A 20,456-nucleotide genomic window follows, 5' to 3' on the forward strand; every position below is an offset into this window, starting at 1 on the left:
GTCTGACGTCTGACCTCTAGAACAGTAAAAGAATGCGTGTTCTTTTAAGCCACTAAATTTGTGTCAATTTCTTACAGCAGCCATAGGGAACAATACATCCATGTATATATTGTTTTGTGCTATGTCACCTTATTGTACAATTTTATTTCTATTGGCCTAAATAATGGCCTCTTTTTCCATTTTAGTTTGACTATCTGACTGAGGCCAAGTCTTCATCCATCCACCACACCAGCTCCATAAAACACCTCTCTGTATAATTTTTCATGTCAAAAGTATCAAATAGTAATCTATTCCATTTTTCCCCCTGAAAAAACAAATCCCTCTACAGGCTCACTGGATTATAGCTCTCTGCATATGTCCTGGGACTTCTTTTTGCCATCACCTTTGAAATTCTCTTTATCACTCCCCTTAGTTGACTATCCTATACTCTGAATCTCATTTCATGTCTTCTTCTTTATTGTCTTTTTTTTTTTAATTAAGTAGGCTCTATGCCCAGCATGGAGCCCAACATGGTGCTTGAACTCATGACCCCGAGATCAAGACCTGAGCTGAGATCAAGAGTCGGATGTCTAACCAACTGAGCCACCAGGTGCCCCTCTTTATTGGTTTTTACTGGGAGGAGCACATCCAGTAATTTCCTGAGAATAAGGAGGTGTTTTTTTTTTTTTTTTTTTTTGGAAATTTTGCAGGTCTGAAAATATCTATTCTATCCTTTACTTCAGTGGAATTTTGATTGGATATTGAATTTGAGACAGGAAATAATTTATGCTCAGAATTTTGAAGGCATTTTTCCTTTGTCTTCTGGCTTTCACTGTTGCTGTACCGAGGTCAATTCACTTTGGCTCCCAGTCATTGTATGTAACTTTCTCTTTTAGCTTTATGGAATCTATTTAGTTTCAGTATTCTTTTTTTTTTTTTTAAAGATTTTATTTATTTATTTGAGAGAGAGAGAATGAGAAATAGAGAGCACGAGAAGGAAGAGGGTCAGAGGGAGAAGCAGACTCCCTCCTGAGCAGGGAGCCCGATGTGGGACTCGATCCCGGGACTCCAGGATCATGACCTGAGCCGAAGGCAGTCGCTTAACCAACTGAGCCACCCAGGCGCCCTAGTTTCAGTATTCTGAAAATTCATAAGGATGAGCCTTGGTGGGTCTTGATTTGTATTGCTGGGCATTCAATGAGCCTCTTCTTTCTGGAGACCCATGTCCTTCAGTTCAGGATTTTTTTTTTTAAGTTTCTTTTTTATTTATGTTTTTAGTAATTGTGATACCCAAGGTGGGGCTTGAACTCAGGATCCCGAGATCAAGAGTTGCATGTTCTTTCAACTGAGCCAGCCAGGTGCCCCAGGAAATTTTTAAAAATAGTATTTCTTTGAAATTTATTGTCCAATGTTTTCTTTATTCTCCCATATTGGACCTGTATTGATCTTCTAATTGTATTCTCTCCTGATTCCCATTTCTTTCTTTTTGCTTTCTTCTCTGAGATAGTTCCTTGACCTTCTCTTACAACAAAACTAAAAACTGTCTCTTCAGTTCTCATATTTTTAAATTTCATGAGTTCTTTCTTGTTCTTTGATTTTCTACTTTTATAGCATTCTATTTCTATTTTAATGGTACAATCTCTCTATTTTTCTCTCTCTCTCTCTGGATAACACCATAGGGTTTTATTAATTTTTTCTGCATCTTGTATTGTTTTTTTTTTAAAGGTTTTATTTATTTATTTGAGAGAAAGAGAATGAGAGATAGAGAGCACGAGAGGGAAGAGGGTCAGAGGGAGAAGCAGACTCCCCGCCGAGCAGGGAGCCCGATGCGGGACTCGATCCCGGAACTCCAGGATCACGACCTGGGCCGAAAGCAGTCGCTTAACCAACTGAGCCACCCAGGCTCCCTGCATCTTGTATTGTTTTTGTATTTACTGAATTCCTCCCCCACTTCTTTACTTTGGTCACTCTCTTTTTTTTTTTAATTTAAATTCAATTAATTAACATATAATGTATTATTTGTTTCAGGGGTACGGGTCTGTGATTCATCAGTCTTATAATAATACCCAGTGCTCATTACAACACATACACTCCCCAATGTCCATCACCCAGTTACCCCATCCCCCTACTCTCCTCCCCAGTCACTCTCTTTCTTGATAGTGGTTTTCCTCAAATGTCTGGTGATCCTTAGTGGCATGTTCTATTTATAAGCAAAAAATATGGGGAGAGGGACGCCTGGGTGGCTCAGTCGGTTAAGCGGCTGCCTTCGGCCCAGGTCATGATCCCAGGATCCTGGGATCGAGTCCTACATCAGGCTCCTTGACCAGCAGGGAACCTGCTTCTCCCTCTCTCTCCCTCTGCTTGTGCTCTCTCTGTCAAATAAATAACATCTTTTAAAAAAAAAAATGGGGAGAGCTGTTAAATGGAATGTTTCACTACGGTAGGATTAGGCAGCCTATCAGTTTTGTCAACAAAGATTTCAAGATAACGGTATCTCTGGAGTGTTCAGTTTTTCCTGAGAAGGATCTTCCAGTCTTCTACCTGAGGGATATGAGCCTTGAAAGCAGTATTGTGGAGCTAGGGGCAGGAAGGCTTTCATGTAATTCCTCTATCCCATTCCAGGATGGCCCACTTGCTCATAGGCACTTTTACATAAATTTTTTTGATGCTATTATAAACGGTACTGATTTTATTTTTTAAAATTTTTTCAAGTTTTTTTTTTTTTTTTTTTAATTTGACAGAGAGAGACACAGTGAGAGAGGGAACACAAGCAGGGGGAGTGGGAGAGGGAGAAGCAGGCTTCCCGTCGAGCAGGGAGCCCGATGCGGGGCCTGATCCCAGGGCCCTGGGACCATGACCTGAGCCGAAGGCAGAAGCTTAACGACTGAGCCACCCAGGTGCCCCAAATGGTACTGATTTTAAAAACGGTTTTATTGAAATATAATTCACATACCATACAATTTACCTATTTAAGATATAATTCAATGGTTTTTAGTATATTCAATATACAAGCAACTATCACTACAGTCAATTTTAGATCATCTCCATCACCTCAAGAAGTCTGGGGGGAGGGGAATACGGAAATTGTTTAACAGGCATAGAGTTTCAGTTTTGCAAGATAAAAAAATTCTAGAGATCTGTTGCAACAAGGTGCATATAGATAACACTACTGTCGTGTATACCTAAGAAATGGCTAAGTTGGTAAAAAAGAGAGAAAAACTGTATTCTTTAGCTACCTATCATCCCTATCTCCACATCCCCACCCACCCAGTCCTAAGCAAACACTAATCTACTTGGAGTCTCTATAGATTTCTCTATCCTGAATATTTCATACAGATGGGTCACATAATATATCACCTTTGTGGCTTTTTTCACTTAATATAATGTTTTCAAGGTACATCCATATTGTAGCATATATCAATACTTCACTTTTTCATGGCTGAATAATATTCTGTTGTATGCATATACCACATTTGTTTATCCATTCATCCATTATTGGACATTCCACTGTTTCCACCTTTTGGCTGTAATGAATAATGCTGCTATAAACATTTATGTATAAGTTTTTATATGAACATTTCTGCTGCTTTAAGCCACTTAGTTGTTGGTAATTTGTTTTGACAGCTCTAGGAAACTAATATAAGAGCCTTTGTCCATTTTAAAACTGCTTTTTAAAAAAAATTTTTTAAAGATTTATTTATTTATTTGAAAGAGAGAGAGAATGACAGAGAGAGAGCGCACATGATGGGGGGAGGGTCAGAGGGAGAAGCAGACTCCCTGCTGAGCAGGGAGCCCAATGTGGGACTCGACCCTGGGACTCCAGGATCATGACCTGAGCCGAAGGCAGTCCCTTAACCAACTGAGCCAACCAGGCGCCCTAAAAAAATTTTTTTTTAAATTTTTTGAGCTGTAAGAATTCCTTATGTATTTTGGATATGACTCCTTTATCAGACATATAATTTGCAAGTATTTTCTCCCATTCTGTGAGTTGTCCTTTTTTTTTTTTTAAGATTTTATTTATTTACTTGAGAGAGAGAGAGCATAAGCTAGGAGAGGAGCCCCAGGAGAGGGACAAGCAGACTCCCCACTGAGCAGGGAGCCCAAGGCCGGCCTCCATCCCAGGACCCCAAGACCATGACCAGAGCCGAAGTCAGATGCTTAACCGACTGAGCCACCCAGGGGCCCCTAGTTCTGGCCTCTAGTTACAAAGAACTATTGTATGTAGAAATAATGGAGTTTGGTGAATAGAAGGCTGGCTTTTATAGTCTGGAGGAAAGATATTAAACCACTGCTTCTAATTCTTTGTCCAATGTTAGAACTAGACTATTCACCAGCAAAATGGAGAAAAGTCTGAAATCCCACATAACAAAGACTGAGATAATTAATATACAGCAACTTTTGTTCATAAAAATAATTTCTAAGCTAGCCAGCTCTCAAACCAGTAAGTAAAATTGTAAGATAATGTGTGACTAATTATCAGGTAGACCATGGAAAGATTCCTGAAGAAAATATTTTGGGGCACCTGGGTGGCTTAGTCGGTTAAGCATCTGCCTTTTGCTCAGGTCATGATCCCAGGATTGAGCCCCGCATCAGGCTCCCTGCTCAGCATGGAGTCTGCTTCTCCCTCTCCCTCTGCACCTCCCTCCACTGGTGCTCTCTCTCTCTCTCTCATTTGCTCACTTTCTCTCCCTCAAATAAATAAATAAAATCTTAAAAAAATATTTTGAGACAACTGGGAGTTTGTATAAGTTGCCAAGTGAATATTATAGGTAGGTAAAACAAGTTGTGTAAGCACAAAAAGATTGAAAAGTATGAGTTGTTCAGACCATCAAATGCATAGTAAGGGTATGTAAAGAAAAAAAATTGGTCTTTCTTCTGTTTCTCCTTCATTCTCACACTACTACCACACTCACAACACTTCTGACACCAAATATGTGGGTTCCCCCACCCCAAACAATTCTGTGACACGAGCTGGGTGTCCTACAATTTAACTCAATCCTAATACTACCTGGAGATAGCATCAGATCCCACAGGTTAAGTCCCATAAGACTCAGTCCCATGAGACTGCCCCCCACTTCAGATGCCAGTTGCCAGTAATAGGTCCAGGTTGCCCACAACTTCTGTTTGACATGGCTACAAACTGGAGGTTCCCATGACCTCCTCCCCCTTGGACTCAATTATTTGCTCACAGAAGTCTGGGGAACACTTACTTATGTTTACCAGTTTGTTAAAGGATATGATAAAGGATACAGATTAACAGCCAGATGGAGAGATACAAAGGACAAAGTCTGGGAGGGTCCCAGGTGCAGGAGCTTCTGTCCTTATGGAGTTGGGGTGCATCACCCTCCTTACTATTGGCGTTTTATGGAGGTTTCCTCACATAGGCATGATCCAGTATTAACTCCATTTCCAGTCCTTCCTTCTCTGGAGAATGGGGGGTGGGGCTGAAAATTCCAAGCCTCTAATCATGGCTCGGTCTTTCTGGTGACCAGCCCCCAACCAGGAGTCTACCCAGAGCCACCTCATTAGAATAAAAGATGCTCCTAGTGCTCTTATCACTTGGGAATTTACAAGGGTTTCAGTGTCCTGTGTCAGGAACTAGGGGCAAAGACCAATATATTTATTTTTTTTCCATGTATTTATTTTTATTTCTATGAAGACACAGAAAATCTGTCAGGAGAGGTAATAATGCTAAATGCCAACATTTTATTAAGCTATATTCTGGCTACTATTTAGTACTTTTCATGCAAGAACCTTCATAACAACCTTTTGATGCAGATACTATTATTATCCCATTTTACAGATGGGGAAAATGAGAAATGGCTGTACTAAATGACAGAGATGGGCTTTGAACCCAGGCGGTGTATCTGCCCCTCATGAAGTGATATTATCATAAATGGTCTTTCTATTTTGAAGGTTTTAGGACTTTTTAGGTAGAAAGTTGGAGACATCGATAGAAACATCTCTCTCTTCACCTTTGGATTGGCTATCTAAAAGGAATATCTGAAATAATATAAATGATCACAGTTTATGGAACCAGAGTGGAGGCCAGAGGATTGTTACAAACTTTTTGATCCTCTATATATAACCTGGGTTTGGAAGGACAGACCTGCTGATGACTGGTGCCCTAAACTCATATATTTCAATCAGGGCAGAAACTGTTGGGGAGGGGATATCTTACCTTTCTATCTAGGAAGATAATTAAAGCTGTGAAAGGAGCATGAGTATTGGTGTCAATCAGTAGTTGATGCCAGTTCTTTGGGCTATTGTTTTTTATTTCCTATGAACCTTTACTGCAAGTGCATATAGAAAAAAAAAATAAGACATTTAAAACCCCTATAAATTAACTGCTGCCACTCTATTCTGTTTTATACACACTAATTCATTTTATTCTCTCAGCAACCCTATAAGATAGGTACAATTAATTATTTTTCTTATTTTGCAAATGGAGACATTAAAGCACAAAGTTATAAAGTTGTTATAATACCTTGCTTACAGAAAATAAATGGGGGAGTTAAGTGAAGCTGAAAAGAACTACAATAAAGTCAGTAAGTACTAAACGGCTGGTTAAAAATTAGTACTTTTGAGATACCACGTAGGACAAAGAACCCTGGATTTGGATCAGGACTTGGATTCGGGCTCCAATATTTTGGGCTGTGTAAAGATTGGGAGCTGGTCACTCTGGGTAATTTCCTCGCAGACCTCATAAGGTTTTTGCCAAGACCTAGTGAAGTGATTATTGTAAAGCGCACTGTAATCTCTAAAATGTTACACAAATGTGAGAAACACCTACCGGCACCGAATTTGAAAATCTGGGAATTGGACAGTCAATCCCGAAAGGACCTCTTGACTCTCTTCCCGGAAGCCGGCGCAGGGCAGTCTGGGACTTGTAGTCTTATACTGGCTCTGGCTTGATTTTCTCCCTTAGTTGGGGAGGCTTGTGTAAGCCCCGGAAGTACTCGCTGCCTGAGAGGCGTGCTGGTTAGGAAGTGGGGTCAGAGGTCGCGGCTGCAGAAGGCGTTCGTGCCGCTGGCCTAGTCGCTATGTAGTGGAGGGGCTGGCGTCTTCCCCCTATGTTCTGGAAGGTTCTTGTGCTCAACTAGGGCAGTAGCCCCAGGACTTTTAGTCGCCAGCTTCGGGTCCCTGCCGGCTGAGCGGAGTCGCCGCCATGTTTGGCTGTTTGGTGGCAGGGAGGCTGGTGAGGATGGGGCCGGGTGGTATCAGGAAGGGGGCAGGAGGGCGAGGCTTCGGGAAGGGGAGGGTGCTTGGGTGCAGGAGATGTGGGGAACACCCCCCAAGTGTACTTTCCAGCTAAATGTGAGGGTGTAGAGTGGGTGCTGGGGTGTTCGTTCTCCTCTGCCCTCGGCTCTTTTCAGTCATTTGAATAGTAGCCACATTAGCTACTATTTATCGAGTGTACATTATCTGTATGCCTGGCATTGCACGCCTTTTGTCCATTTCTGATAATTTCAGCCTTCTAGGTAGCTCTTATTTAGCATCTCAAATTTAACCCTCCTAACTCGTGAGATGGTTATTTTAATTTTTATTTTGTAGTTGATGAACTTAAGCTCAATCGTCAGTTTAAATACTTGCCTGAGCTCATACAGTAACTTAGAGGTAAACCTGACATTTGAATCGAGTCTGTAACATACTGTTTCTAAAAGGTTAAGGTGCTGGGGCAGTGTGTACCTTTGGGGTCCTTGGACCCCAGTAAAAAATATGCTTAGGGCGCCTGGGTGGCTCAGTTGGTTAAGCGACTGCCTTCGGCTCAGGTCATGATCCTGGAGTCCTGGGATCGAGTCCCACATCGGGCTCCCTGCTCAGCGGGGAGTCTGCTTCTCCCTCTGACCCTTTTCCCTCTCGTGCTCTCTCTCATTCTCTCTCTCTCAAATAAATAAATAAAAAATCTTAAAAAAAAATATGCTTAAAGTAATTGGAAGTTGGCTGATAGAAACGCCTAAAGTGTGAGTGTCGAGATACCCCAGAAGGGTAGGAGCTGCGAAAATCTTTATTGGTCAAAAGAGATAATCTGCCTTGCCAGATTATTAGAGTTAAATGAGATCAGCACCTGTAATTGTTCAGGAATAATTTAGAGAATGAATCTTGCTTGCCTCCTTAGAAACCACCCAGAAATCCTTTTTAGACTTAACTCCTTTCACCCAGAGTTCTTTTTCTTTTATCTGCTTGCTTTGTTAAATTTTGCAGCCCATTTGTTGAATTAAATTTTTCATCAACTTTTGGTAATGTATTCTGTACACAGTTCTAAGAAACCACAAAGAAATTGGAGATGACTAGCCTCAGAAAGTTTGTCTCTTGAATGACTGGGAGGCCACTTTGGTGATGGTGGTAATTGGTAATATTGGTGAGATAACTGAATTGCTCCTGCTGTTCGCAGGGAAAATGAAAGGACCAGCCTGGGCTAAAGTGTGGGACTCGGATGAGTGAGTGTCATTAATGAATGACATTTAAAATGTGTGTGTGTGTTTTTGGTTTTTTTTTTAAGATTTTATTTATTTATTTGACAGAGAGACACAGTGAGAGAGGGAACACAAGCAGAGAGGCACAGTGAGAGAGGGAACACAAGCAGAGAGGGAGAGAGGGAGAAGCAGGCCTCCCGCCGAGCAGGGAGCCCGATGCGGGGCTCGATCCCAGGACCCTGGGATCATGACCTGAGCCAAAGGCAGACGCCTAACGACTGAGCCACCCAGGCACCCCTGTGTGTGTGTTTTATTTTATTTTTAGTTATTTATTTTTAAGTAATCTCTACGCCCAACGTGGGGATTGAACTCACGACCCCGAGATCAAGGGTCATACTTTACAACTGGGCCAGCCAGGTGCCCCTGTGTGTTTTTTAAAGAAAAGACCATATGGATTCCATGTATCTCATGTTGTCAGCTAACGTGGAAATTTAATTACAGCAATACCTGTGTCTACTTACCTAACACCTAACCTCTGTGATAGATATCCAGTAGAGTTTCTTAAAGATAAGACTTTTAGGAGGTGTCTGACTCTGTTAACCAGAGAACATGTTCATCAAAATGAAGGGCAAGTAGACCTGGAGACATCCAAAACTTCATTATTCTCTAACTAGAGAAGTCCACTTACCTAAAGTTATGAACTCAGTTTCATTGCTTGAAGGTTTTTTCTTAAATAAAAGAGTTATCTTTTTCCCTAAGGTTAAGGATTAGTGTGTCATAATACAGATTTATAGAATGTCTGGTGCTTGGTAGAGTTGCTGTTTAACAGATATTTATTTTGCCTGATGGTTATTTCATGGCTTGTGAATACCATCATTTTATTTTATTTTATTTTTTATTTATTTTTTAAGATTTTATTTATTTGAGAGAGAGAATGAGAGAGAGAGAACACGAGAGGGAAGATGGTCAGAGGGAGAAGCAGACTCCCTGCCGAGCAGGGAGCCTGATGCGGGACTCGACCCCGGGACTCCAGGCTCATGACCTGAGCCGAAGGCAGTCGCTTAACCAACTGAGCCACCCAGGCCCCCTGAATACCATCATTTTAATATGTTTTTTTAAGATTATGTGCATGCCCCAAACTGGTGAAATTGAATTTAATACTAATACGGGCAGTTTGGTTTTATATTTATGTTCTTTTGTTTTATTCTCTTTAAACTGGGCAGTTTTTAATGAGGTTGGAAAACTTTAGAAGAGAGAATTAGAACTTGATTTTAAGAACATTCATTCTTGGTCTCTTGGGAATAAATTTAGGACAATTCATATGCATAGCTATGAATTTTTCAAGTTTTTTTTGTAGTAGTAGCTAGGATATTATAAAAGAAAAAAAAGCATTTTAGTAACAACGGCAACTATTAGCAAAGGAAAAGAAGTTGCATTCTAGGTAATAAGATTTGACCATTTAGAGTCTTAAAATACTGGTAGTAATTCAGATTTGGTGTTTTGGTGAATAGAGGGGCAATAGCAATTAAAAAGAAAACCAAAAAACTGTGCATCATGTAAACTCTTGACAGCCTTTTGACCTGAGTGCCCTCAGAATTAATACTTATTTTTGCTAATGGATGTGATAATGCAATTAATCATTAATTTTCTGAAAGTGGATAAAAGGAATTTTCTCTTTGGAAGTCGATTTCTCAAACTTCTCAAACTTCAAAATAAGATCTCATTCTAGAAACTGACATTCAATTCTAGCAGAGAAAATTAGATTATGAAATGAGTCAAGAGGAAACTTTTACAGGTTCCCACTTTGCACATTCAAGGTAGGATTTTTGCTTTTTATATACAGTTGATTCTCATTATTCACGGTAGTTCGGTTCTATGAAGTCATTGTGAACACTCAGTTCCTCATTTGGTAAATACTGAATCGTTGCCCTTAGGGGAAATACAGAGTTAGGTTTTTTTCAAGCCTCTGATGACAGTTTTTATCAGCCTATCATTACATAACCTTGTTGTCTGTATGTTTCTGTTTAAAGACTCTTATTTAATTATGTGTTGTTGATTCATAAACATCGAACTTAACAGCCAATAACACCATAACTCATTTCTGAATGAAACTTATATAGCATATTTTCTCAGTAAGGCACATAACCATTTCAGATTTAGGAATATTAGCCAGCATTTCCGCTTGGCCATTTTAAACATAAGAATCACCAACAAAAAGCACAAAATACAAACAAACATGGCACTAAATTAACTGGGAAAAACAGCTGTGTACAGCATGAGAGCGGAAAGAAAGAAGGCATAGCTAACTTTTCTCCACCTCAGCTGGGAACCTGTGCATTAGGCAACTCAAAATTTTTGCTGCTCTGCTCAGGAACATGTCCATGAATGACCACCAGAGTGCAATGAATATTGATTTTGTGCTTACAAATAAATTTTAGTGAGTGAGCAAATTAATAAATATGGAATCTGCAAACAATGAGGATTAACTAATTCTTTCTGGACTGCTTACCCATTTTAATTTCCTCTACTTTGCATACTGAGGATAAGGATTTGGTGGTGTATTTTGCACAACCTTTCATTTTTTTTAATATTCTGAAGCTGTAGTGATTTACTTATATAAGTAAATTCCTTTCAGGGCACTTCTGAAATAATTTAGTTCTATTTTTTTAAAGGTTGCATTCATTAAATGATCATTTTAAGGCTGAATATATATATATTTGGATTTTCTTTTTAAATTTAACACTGGTATATTTGGAAATTCCATATAGACTATCAGATTAACCCAAGGTTATACTGGGTATAATGACTATAATTGACTATACTTGATAACAGCTTACAGGAATGCTATAAGGGTTATAGAAACTCATCAAACTATTGAACTAAGTCGAGTTTCTTATTTTCTAGGTGCAAACAGCTGCACAGCAAGTGGCAGAGGATAAATTTGTTTTTGACTTGCCTGATTATGAAAGTATCAACCATGTTGTGGTTTTTATGCTGGGAACAGTCCCATTTCCTGAGGGAATGGGAGGATCTGTCTACTTTTCCTATCCTGATTCAAATGGAATGCCTGTATGGCAACTCCTAGGATTTGTCACAAATGGGAAACCAAGTGCCATCTTCAAAATTTCAGGTCTTAAATCTGGTAAGAAATAATATTAAAATGATTACATAATTAAGCTGTTTTCTTAATAGCATGACATAGGATATGGCTTTTTTTTTTTTAAACTTTCCATTATGGTTTGCTCGTTTCTAAAGTGATATATTATGAAAAAAATTCAGATGATAAACTGATATATTTGAAAAGTAATAAGCGAAAGATGTCTTCAGCTTCTCACATTTCCACCTTCTGTCCCTGGAAAGAGCCATTTACTTTTGTGTACAGATTTTGTATACTTTTGTAAAAGGATTTTATTGGGTGTTCTAACAAATAGTGACAAGGAATCTTCTCAGAATTTGTAGTATGCACTTTTGTGTATTAAATAAACAGATAAAGCAAGTAGACTTGTGTAGGAATTAAAATGAGAGTCCTTTTTTTTTTAAATGAAAGTTTTTGAACTCTCAGATTTGATTACCCCTCCAGTGTTTTTGAATTCTTAGATTTGATTATCCCTTCGATGTTTTTCTCTTAGTTGTATTGACAGTGTAGGCGTCAGACCTTGTAGGGGCATAATCATTGCATTGATGCTTTGAAGTATTTTGTGGAGAAATGTGAGAACAAAACTAGATTAGGTGCCGTTTACTCCCATTGAATCTCTGGTTCCCTTGAAAATCTACATGAAAACAGACATAATAATGTATCTACTATGAGGATTTAAAGATAATGATTAAGTTCTTAGTTACTGGAGATAACTCATTCTTATAAAGGATGATAGTTTTGTAGACCACTAATTCAAAGGGTGAAATGTAATCGTGGATGTTTGTATAAGATGCTGAGAGAGAATAGAAAGGGGAGCAACTAACTTTCAAGTGGGTTGAGAAGGTTTCCTGGAGGAGGTGATATTGGACCTCTTGGGGAGTAGTTAATTAGGCCTGTTAGAGGCCTATTGGGCATTCTTTTCTAGGTGGAGGTAGTATGTGTACAGTGAAGAAATTTTGAAAGCATGGTGTGTATAGGATGGTACAAGGGTAGGTTAGGCAGGCATGGATCAGGAAAAGCTTTATGTGCCATACTGACTCATTTGAATTTAAGTCAGCAATTTTTAATGTACTTATCTAAGTGATCTCACAGACCTATTGGTGGTATTACAAAAAATAAGTGTAACATAATGTAAATACTCAAAAATTTGCATGTACTTTAAAGCCCATCCATGTATCCCCCCCCCCCATAAAGAACTGCTCTTATAGGTGTAGAGGAGCCAGTAAACAATTTTGGGTAGGGGAGGTGATATGAACAAGCTTTGTTTTTAGCCTGAGGGCTGTGTGAAGAATGAACTGGAGCAGTTCTGCTAAATTCTGTTTAGAATTGATGAGAAATATTAATCTCTAGATTTAAGAAGGAGGACAAATCCCTGTGGTCCTTATCAACTGGGGTTCCATGAGATAAATTATCCCAATCCCTAAGACAGTGATTCTTTTTCAAGATTTTATTTATTTATTTATTTAAAAGATTTTATTTATTTATTTGACAGAGAGAGACACAGCGAGAGAGGGAACACAAGCAGGGGGAGTGGGAGAGGGAGAAGCAGGCTTCCCACAGAGCAGGGAGCCCCATGTGGGGCTCGATCCCAGGACCCTGGGATCATGACCTGAGCCGAAGGCAGACGCCTAACGACTGAGCCACCCAGGCGCCCCAAGATTTTATTTATTTATTTGAGAGAGAGAAAGTGAGCAAGACAGAGTGAGCACAAGCCGGGGGAGAGTCAAGGGGAGAGGGAGAAGACTCCCCACTTAGCAGGGAGCCTGACATGGGGCTTGATCCTAGGACCACGGGATCGTGACTTGAGCTGGATCATGACCTGAGCCGAGGGCAGACACTCAACCAGCTGAGCCACCCAGGTGCCCCCAGACGGTGATTCTTTTTTTTTTTTTTAAGATTTTATTTATTTATTAGCACAAGCAGGGAGAGTGGCAGGCAGAGGGGGAAACAGGCTCCCCGCTGAGCAGGGAGCCCAATGCGGGACTTGATCCCAGGACCCTGGATCATGACCTGAGCCGAAAGCAGACGCTTAACCATCTGAGCCACCCAGGCGCCCCCCAAGACAGTGATTCTTAAACCATGGGTAGAGTCCAGTTCTCCAGGTGTTTTGCATGCTCAAGTTTGAGAACCACTACCCTAGGTCATCCACTAAATGTAGTGAATTAATGTCTCATACCTTTAGCATGGAGTTAGTTTTGAATACTCTCTGGGAGAATTAAGAAAATAGTCATTCTTAAATCACTTTTTCTCTTTTATGTGACTGTGCCTAAAAATAAATAATCTATAAGTAGAAGGAATATAAATGGACAATTCAGTACATTCTAGTGAAATTTCTGGGCATTTAATGTAAAGAGAAAGTAATAAAGGAACCAGAGAGAAAGACAAGTCAATTATAACTGGATGGCAGTTAGTTTAGCATACTTACTACCATGAGGATGAATAGAGGCCAAAACCAATAGATTAATATCTTCAAAGTGCCAAGGAAAAATAAAATAACTCTCAAAACTGTTATTCTAAAGTGATGGAGAAATAAATGTATTTTGCAGATGGAGATGGAAAGTTTACTACTCATAGACCATTACTGAAAGAACTACTGAAGGTAGCTCTACTTTATAAGAGGAAATTGGACCCAGGATGTAGAAGAGCATGCAAGATGCAAAGTTAAAGAATTGGTAAACATGGGACACCTGGATGGCTCAGTTGATTAAGTGTCTGCCTTCAGCTCAGGTCATGATCCCAGGGTTCTGGGATTGAGCCCCGCATTGGACTCCCCATTCCCCGGGGAGCCTGCTTTTCCCTCTCCCTCTTCTTGTGCTCTCTCTGTCCAAATAAATAAACAAATCTTAAAAAAAGAAAAGAATTGGTAAACATGTAGCCTAATCTGGCAACCTGATTGTATAAAACAATACAATAAATAACTTAAATGCACAAGAATTAAATATTGTCCTAGAAAATAATGCATAAGACAGGATGGGTACTGATTAAAGCTTTCTGAGGTCTTATTCTTTAGAAAAAGAATAATAATACTAATTCTTTTTTTTTTTTTTTAAGTAATAATACTAATTCTACTTTCAGGTAATCTTGTTAAAAGTTTAAGGAAAAGTTAAAGAAAGGAAAAGTAAAGTCATAGTATATAGGCATAGTATATTAAAAATAAGATGGTGAAAATAATTTTAACTCTTATCAGTTACCAGGAGAAATGTAAACAGAGTACACTTGCCAGAGAAAACATGGAGACCCCAGGATAGGATTTCTTTAAAGAGAGCAAATAAATAATTACACTGCTGCTTATGATTAATGGCTCTAATAAAACATTTTAACACAAGCAACCAAAACATAGCTGTCATACTTACTGGCAGGGGAGATGCCATGATCACGAAGGTGGTTTTCCCAGGGTGAGGCTTATCCATTTTACTCTGGATGTTCTGACCCCTGTGATTTCCCCAAATGTGGGAAACTCGACTGCATAATTTGTGGTAGTGGGGGACTGCATTTGTGCTTTCCCCTACAAAAAAAAAAATAGCTGTCATAGGTATATTAATTTTATGAAAATTTAGATTAAGACAAAAACATTATTAGGGATTAAGAAATTCATTCAGTAGGAATGAAATAATCCATTAGGAAAACTAAAATATTTCTAGGAAAAGATAAGTCATGCATTTGTGTGTATGTATAACTTCAATATATATTTAAAAATTGACATTTAGAATGATAAATGCTGTTAATATTTTATTTACCTTTTGATAATATACTAAGTAAATATTAGTAAAATGGAAGATTTGAATAAAAGAGTTAACAAGTTTGAGCCAATGGACAGTTATAGAACCCTGCACCTAATTGTTAGATCATATACATTTTTAAAATTATTTTATTTTTTAAGATTTTTATTTATTTGACAGAGAGAGAGCGTACACACAAGCAGGGGAAGCAGCAGGCAGGGGGAGAGGGAGAAGCAAGCTCCCCTGCTGAGCAGGGAACCCAGCCTGGGACCCAATCCAGGACCCTGGGATCATGACCTGAGCTGAAGATAGACGCTCAACCGACAGAGCCACCCAGACGCCCTAGATCATAGACATTTTTAAGTACATAGAACATTTATGAAATTTGATCACATACCAAGTCATGAAGCAAGTTGCAGTAAATGGCAGATAATCAGTATGCAGCCTACAGTGCTACGTAATTACAAGTCAAAAGATAAAACATTGTTATGTGTAGGAATCCTCCCTTCAACGTGTAGCTGCCAGGCCCAGAGGGTTTTAAAAATTCAACTAAACCTTTATGAAACAAATTGTTGATATCTATATAAACTTTTAGAGAATAAAGGAAGATGGTTACCCAGTTTATATTTCTAACCAAAAAGGACAACATAAGAGAAGAAATGTGACCTATTTATTTAGGATTTTTATATCGATATACATAAAATAGTTACAAAGTAAATTCAACAAGGTATCTTATTTTTTATTACTTTTCATTATACAAAATTCAAGTATACCAGAGCAGACCAAATGGAATATTGGACTATTTTCTACTCATCACCCAAAACGACCAACTCATGGATAAATGTTATTTTTTAAGATTTTATTTATTAGAGAAAGAGAAAGAGCAGGGGTTGGGGGTACGGGTAGAGGCAGAGGGAGAGGAAGAAGGAGGGAGCCTGACGCAGGGCTCCATTCCAGGACCTTGAGATTATGACCTGAGCCGAAGGCAGAGGCTTAACTGACTGAGCCACCCTATTATTTATTTATTTTAGAGCGAGCGTACGGACAAGTGGGGGGAGGGGCAGAGGGAGAGAGAATCCCAAGGAGACTTTGAGCTATTGTGGAGCCCAAGGCAGGGCTCACGACCCTGAGATCATGACCTGAGCCAAAATCGAGTCAGATGCTTAACCGACTGAGCCACCCAGGCGCCCCAGTGTTATTTCTTTTGTATTCCCACTCACTTCTCCATCCTTGTATTATTTGGAAACAGATTCCAGAATCATAACTTGTAATTTATAAATACATTAGTATGTGTCTTTAAAAGACAAGGTCTTTTTTTTTCTCTCTGCTTTTTTAAACATAACTATGTTATCACATCTAAAAACAAACAATAATTCCTTAATAGGGAATTGAATGTCTAATTAGCGTTCAGATTTCCAGTGATCTGAGTTTTTTGTTTATATATTTTAAAGTTGTAAGTACTTTCAGTCAACATTGTACATCGCAACTGGTTGATGTCCCAAGCATCTTTCATAAAAATTAAAGGTAAAAATGTATTCTCTGTCCTCTATTTCCAGTAAATTAGTTGGACTTAGAGATTTGATCAGACTTCATTTGAGTTTATTTTGAGAAAAAATTTGGTGGGATTATTATAGACAATGGTGTGTTCTTTGATCAGGAAGTATATATATGGTTATCTCTTTTTGTGAAATTAGCAGCTGTATATATGCCATACCTACATTTGTTGATTCAGTAGGGGTTCAAATGAACACATTCTAATTGTTGTTTCATTTATTAGCTATAAAGAGACCCTCGAATATACTATTTGGTTACCCAGAGGTAAGGTCATAGGAAAGGCATAACAGTGCTTGATTGTTCCTCTTCATATACCAATGTTCAAAAAATGAGTTGATTCCCTAACATTCTCCTAAAGTCATAAATTTTTTTAAAGGATTATAAAATCATGGTGATGTGTGTGTATGTATTTGTTTTATGTTTGGTGTGTTCTAACCATTGGTATACCCTCAGAATCCATTGGACCTAATTAAAAAAAATTTTTTTAAGATTTTAATTTTTTTAAAAAGATTTTATTTATTTATTTGAGAGAGAGAGGGGGAGAACACAGAGGGAGAATGAGAGGGAGAAGCAGACTCCCTGCTAATCAGAGAGACCCACACGGAGCTCCATTCCAGGACTCTGAGATCATGACCTGAGCCGAAGGCAGACGCTTAACTGACTGAGCCACCCAGGCGCCCCTAAGATTGTTTTTTTTAAAGTAATCTCTGCATCCAGCGTGGGACTTGAACTTACAACCCCAACATCAAGAGTCACGTGCTCCATCTACTGAGCCACCCAGGTGCCCCCTAATTTTAATTTTTCATTTTCTTTTTTAGGCAAGTGCTGATATTTTGTAGTTTTAATCCTTTCTTAAGAAATCTTCTAAAGAACAGAAAATTTACTTTTTGTTAACAATTTTAATAATTTATTGAGATATAATTGACATAAAATAAATTACACATTTTAAAGGGTGCAGTTTGATGAATTTTGATACATGTATACACACTCCCCTGAAGTTTCCTAGTGCTCCTTTGTAATCCTCCCGCTTGTCTCCTAGTTTGTTTCACTAAAAAATAGTTTGCATATCTAGAGTTTTATATAAATTAAAGCATGCAGTATGCTTTTTTGCCTAGCTTTTATTCAGCTGAGTTATTTTAGAGTCATCCATGTTGTAGTATATATCAGTAGTTTGTTCCTTTTTATTTCTGGGTAGTATTCCATTGTATGAATGTGCCATTATTTGTTCATCCATTTACCTGTTGATGGATATTTGGATTGTTTAAGGGTTTTCATTCATAAAAATAAAACTGATATATAAACATTTGTATATAAGTCTTTGTGTGGGCACATGCCCTCCTTTCTCTTGGGTAAATGTCTAGGAGTGGAATGGCTGGATCATATGGTACTTGTATGTTTAACTTTTTTAAAAAAATTGCGAATCCATTTTCCAATACAGTTGTTCCATTTTACATTCAACCAACCGTGTATGAATGTTCGTTTCTCCACATCTTTGTCAGCACTTGGTTTGGTCAGTTTTAGGCATTCTAATAGGTGTGTAGAGGTATATACTGTGTTTTAAATTTGCATTTCCCTAGTGACTATGGATGTTGAGCACTTTTTCATGTACTTATTTGCATATCTATATATGTTCCTTGTTGAAATGTCTGTTTAAGTCTTTTTTTTTTTTTACTGGGTTGTTTTATTACTGAGTTTTGAGAGTTTTCTCTCTCTCTTTCTCTTTTTTTTTTAAGATTTTGTTTATTTGACAGAGAGACAGCCAGAGAGGGAACACAAGCAGGGGGAGCGGGAGAGGGAGAAGCAGGCTTCCCCGGAGAGCAGGGAGCCTGATGTGGGGCTCGATCAAGGACCCTGGGATCATGACCTGAGCCGAAGGCAGATGCTTAATGACTGAGCCACCCAGGCACCCTGAGAGTTCTGTATATATTCTCGATACAAGTTCTTTATTAGATATGTGATTTGAAAATGTTTTTTCCCCAGTCTTTGACTTGTCTTTTCTCTTAACAGTGTCTTTGATAGAGCAGAAGGTTTTAATTTTGATAAAGTCCAGTTTTTCAATTTGTTCTTTTATGGATTGTGCTTTTGGTACTGAGCCTAAGAATAAGAGGTCTTTGCCTAATCCAAGGTCAACAAGGTTTTCTCTTCGTTTTTTAGTTTTAGATTTTATACTTCTGTCTGGGATCAGTTTGAATTAGTTTTGTATTTAGTGCAAGGTATAGATTGAAGTTCAATTTTTTTTTCCCAAATGGATAGCCAACTGTTCTAGCACCATTTGTTGAAAAGACAAAGTAATGGCACATTTTTCTGCATCCATTATCAAGCATGTTCACTTTGATATTCATATGGGGGCTCCTAAAGTGCTCCATTTTAAAATACGACCATACCTAAATGAGTATTTATATATTGATTTAAAAAGACAAAGAAATGGAAATAGATACTATTTTTTTTTTTAAACAATAACTAGTTTGAAGACCTGCTAGAAGATTAGATGGATACTGGTGAATATTTAACAATATAGAAAGAGGAGCAGCTAACTGAGGGGAAGAGAGGTGATATTTTTGGTTTGGGTTTGAGGAGCCTCTGGGACATGATAGCAGTGCCTCAAATGTAAAGTGGTAGGTTTTGTTTGTATAGCAATAGGCTAGTAGCCAGCTAACTGTTAACTGTTTGCATAGTTGGAAAGTGCAGGTTTATTTTGTACGCAGACTTATTTGCATTGATTAAGGTAAATATTAGCCAGCAGCCAGTAGACCAGGCCCCATTGTTTGTTTTGGAGACATATCAATTATATTGTCAATTTAATACCCAGCTTTTTCTCTCTTCTCTTTGCCCCAACTTTGCCAACATTTTGTGTTTCTTTTTATTTGTGATCATCACTGTATTCCTTGCAGGACATGGCTTTGGGAACAGTGAGGTGTGTGTTTTCTTATATCCTTTTTGCATTGTCTTTGGCTGTCTTTTCCCTTTTCTCTTGTGTTACCCAACAGGTTGGAGCTTGGGGTGAGGGTGGCATTTGGGGCCATAAGAACCCAGACATTTCCTTATTGTGTTATTTCATCGAATTTGGAGAATATTCAACAGTCAAAAATGCGTTAATCCAATTGCTATAACTGGGACAATAATAACTCATATGTTTTCTGTTGTGGAGTTAGGTAAAATAGTCTAAAACTCAATCCCAGAGTAATACCTGATTCAATACAAGAAAATGGATCCATTATGATAATAAGATTAGTTCTTTATTTTCCTGCCTTTTTAAAAATAAATGATCTGTCATCATTTCCATTATAACATGGCTATTGATAATTTTATCCATTAAAACATTTTCAAGGCAGTATTTGTGATGGGTAAAGCACAATGTTTTATTAAAGAAAAATAAAGCAGCTTAAATGTTTAGAGACTTAGTGCGTATCAACATTAGGCAAATGATAAAATGCTGTTAAAATATTTTGTTTTTTTTTACTAGCAAGTTTGGAAAAGCACTTTTTGGATGTCTAAAGTATCAGAATTATTTTTATTATTATTATTTTTTATATTAACATATAATGTATTATTTGTTTAATGGATACAGGTCTGTGATTCATCAGTCTTACACAACACCCAGTGCTCACCATAGCACATACCCTCCCCAGTATCCATCACCTAGCCGCCCCC

The 20,456-nt window shown here is 38.3% G+C and overlaps 1 protein-coding gene and 1 non-coding gene across 2 annotated transcripts in view; both read left to right on the forward strand.

Moving 5' to 3' along the window:
* The first annotated feature begins 6,952 nt into the window (after positions 1–6,952).
* The window catches only part of HIKESHI (heat shock protein nuclear import factor hikeshi), a 39,886-nt gene continuing 26,382 nt past the window's right edge, over positions 6,953–20,456 (forward strand). The window contains exons 1-2 of the mRNA XM_025848423.2: positions 6,953–7,177; positions 11,301–11,538. Of these exons, the coding sequence (XP_025704208.1) occupies positions 7,148–7,177; positions 11,301–11,538 (268 nt within the window). The 5' untranslated portion in view covers positions 6,953–7,147. The remainder of the gene's footprint in view (positions 7,178–11,300; positions 11,539–20,456) is intronic.
* LOC112806385 (U1 spliceosomal RNA) lies at positions 14,878–15,040 on the forward strand. Its single transcript, XR_003203852.1, has one exon. It is a non-coding gene; the product is annotated as a U1 spliceosomal RNA (small nuclear RNA).

This window comes from Callorhinus ursinus, unplaced genomic scaffold, assembly GCF_003265705.2.
Source record: "Callorhinus ursinus isolate GAN/ISIS: 27379988/994484 unplaced genomic scaffold, GSC_fseal_2.0 scaffold35, whole genome shotgun sequence".
Taxonomy (NCBI): domain Eukaryota; kingdom Metazoa; phylum Chordata; class Mammalia; order Carnivora; family Otariidae; genus Callorhinus; species Callorhinus ursinus.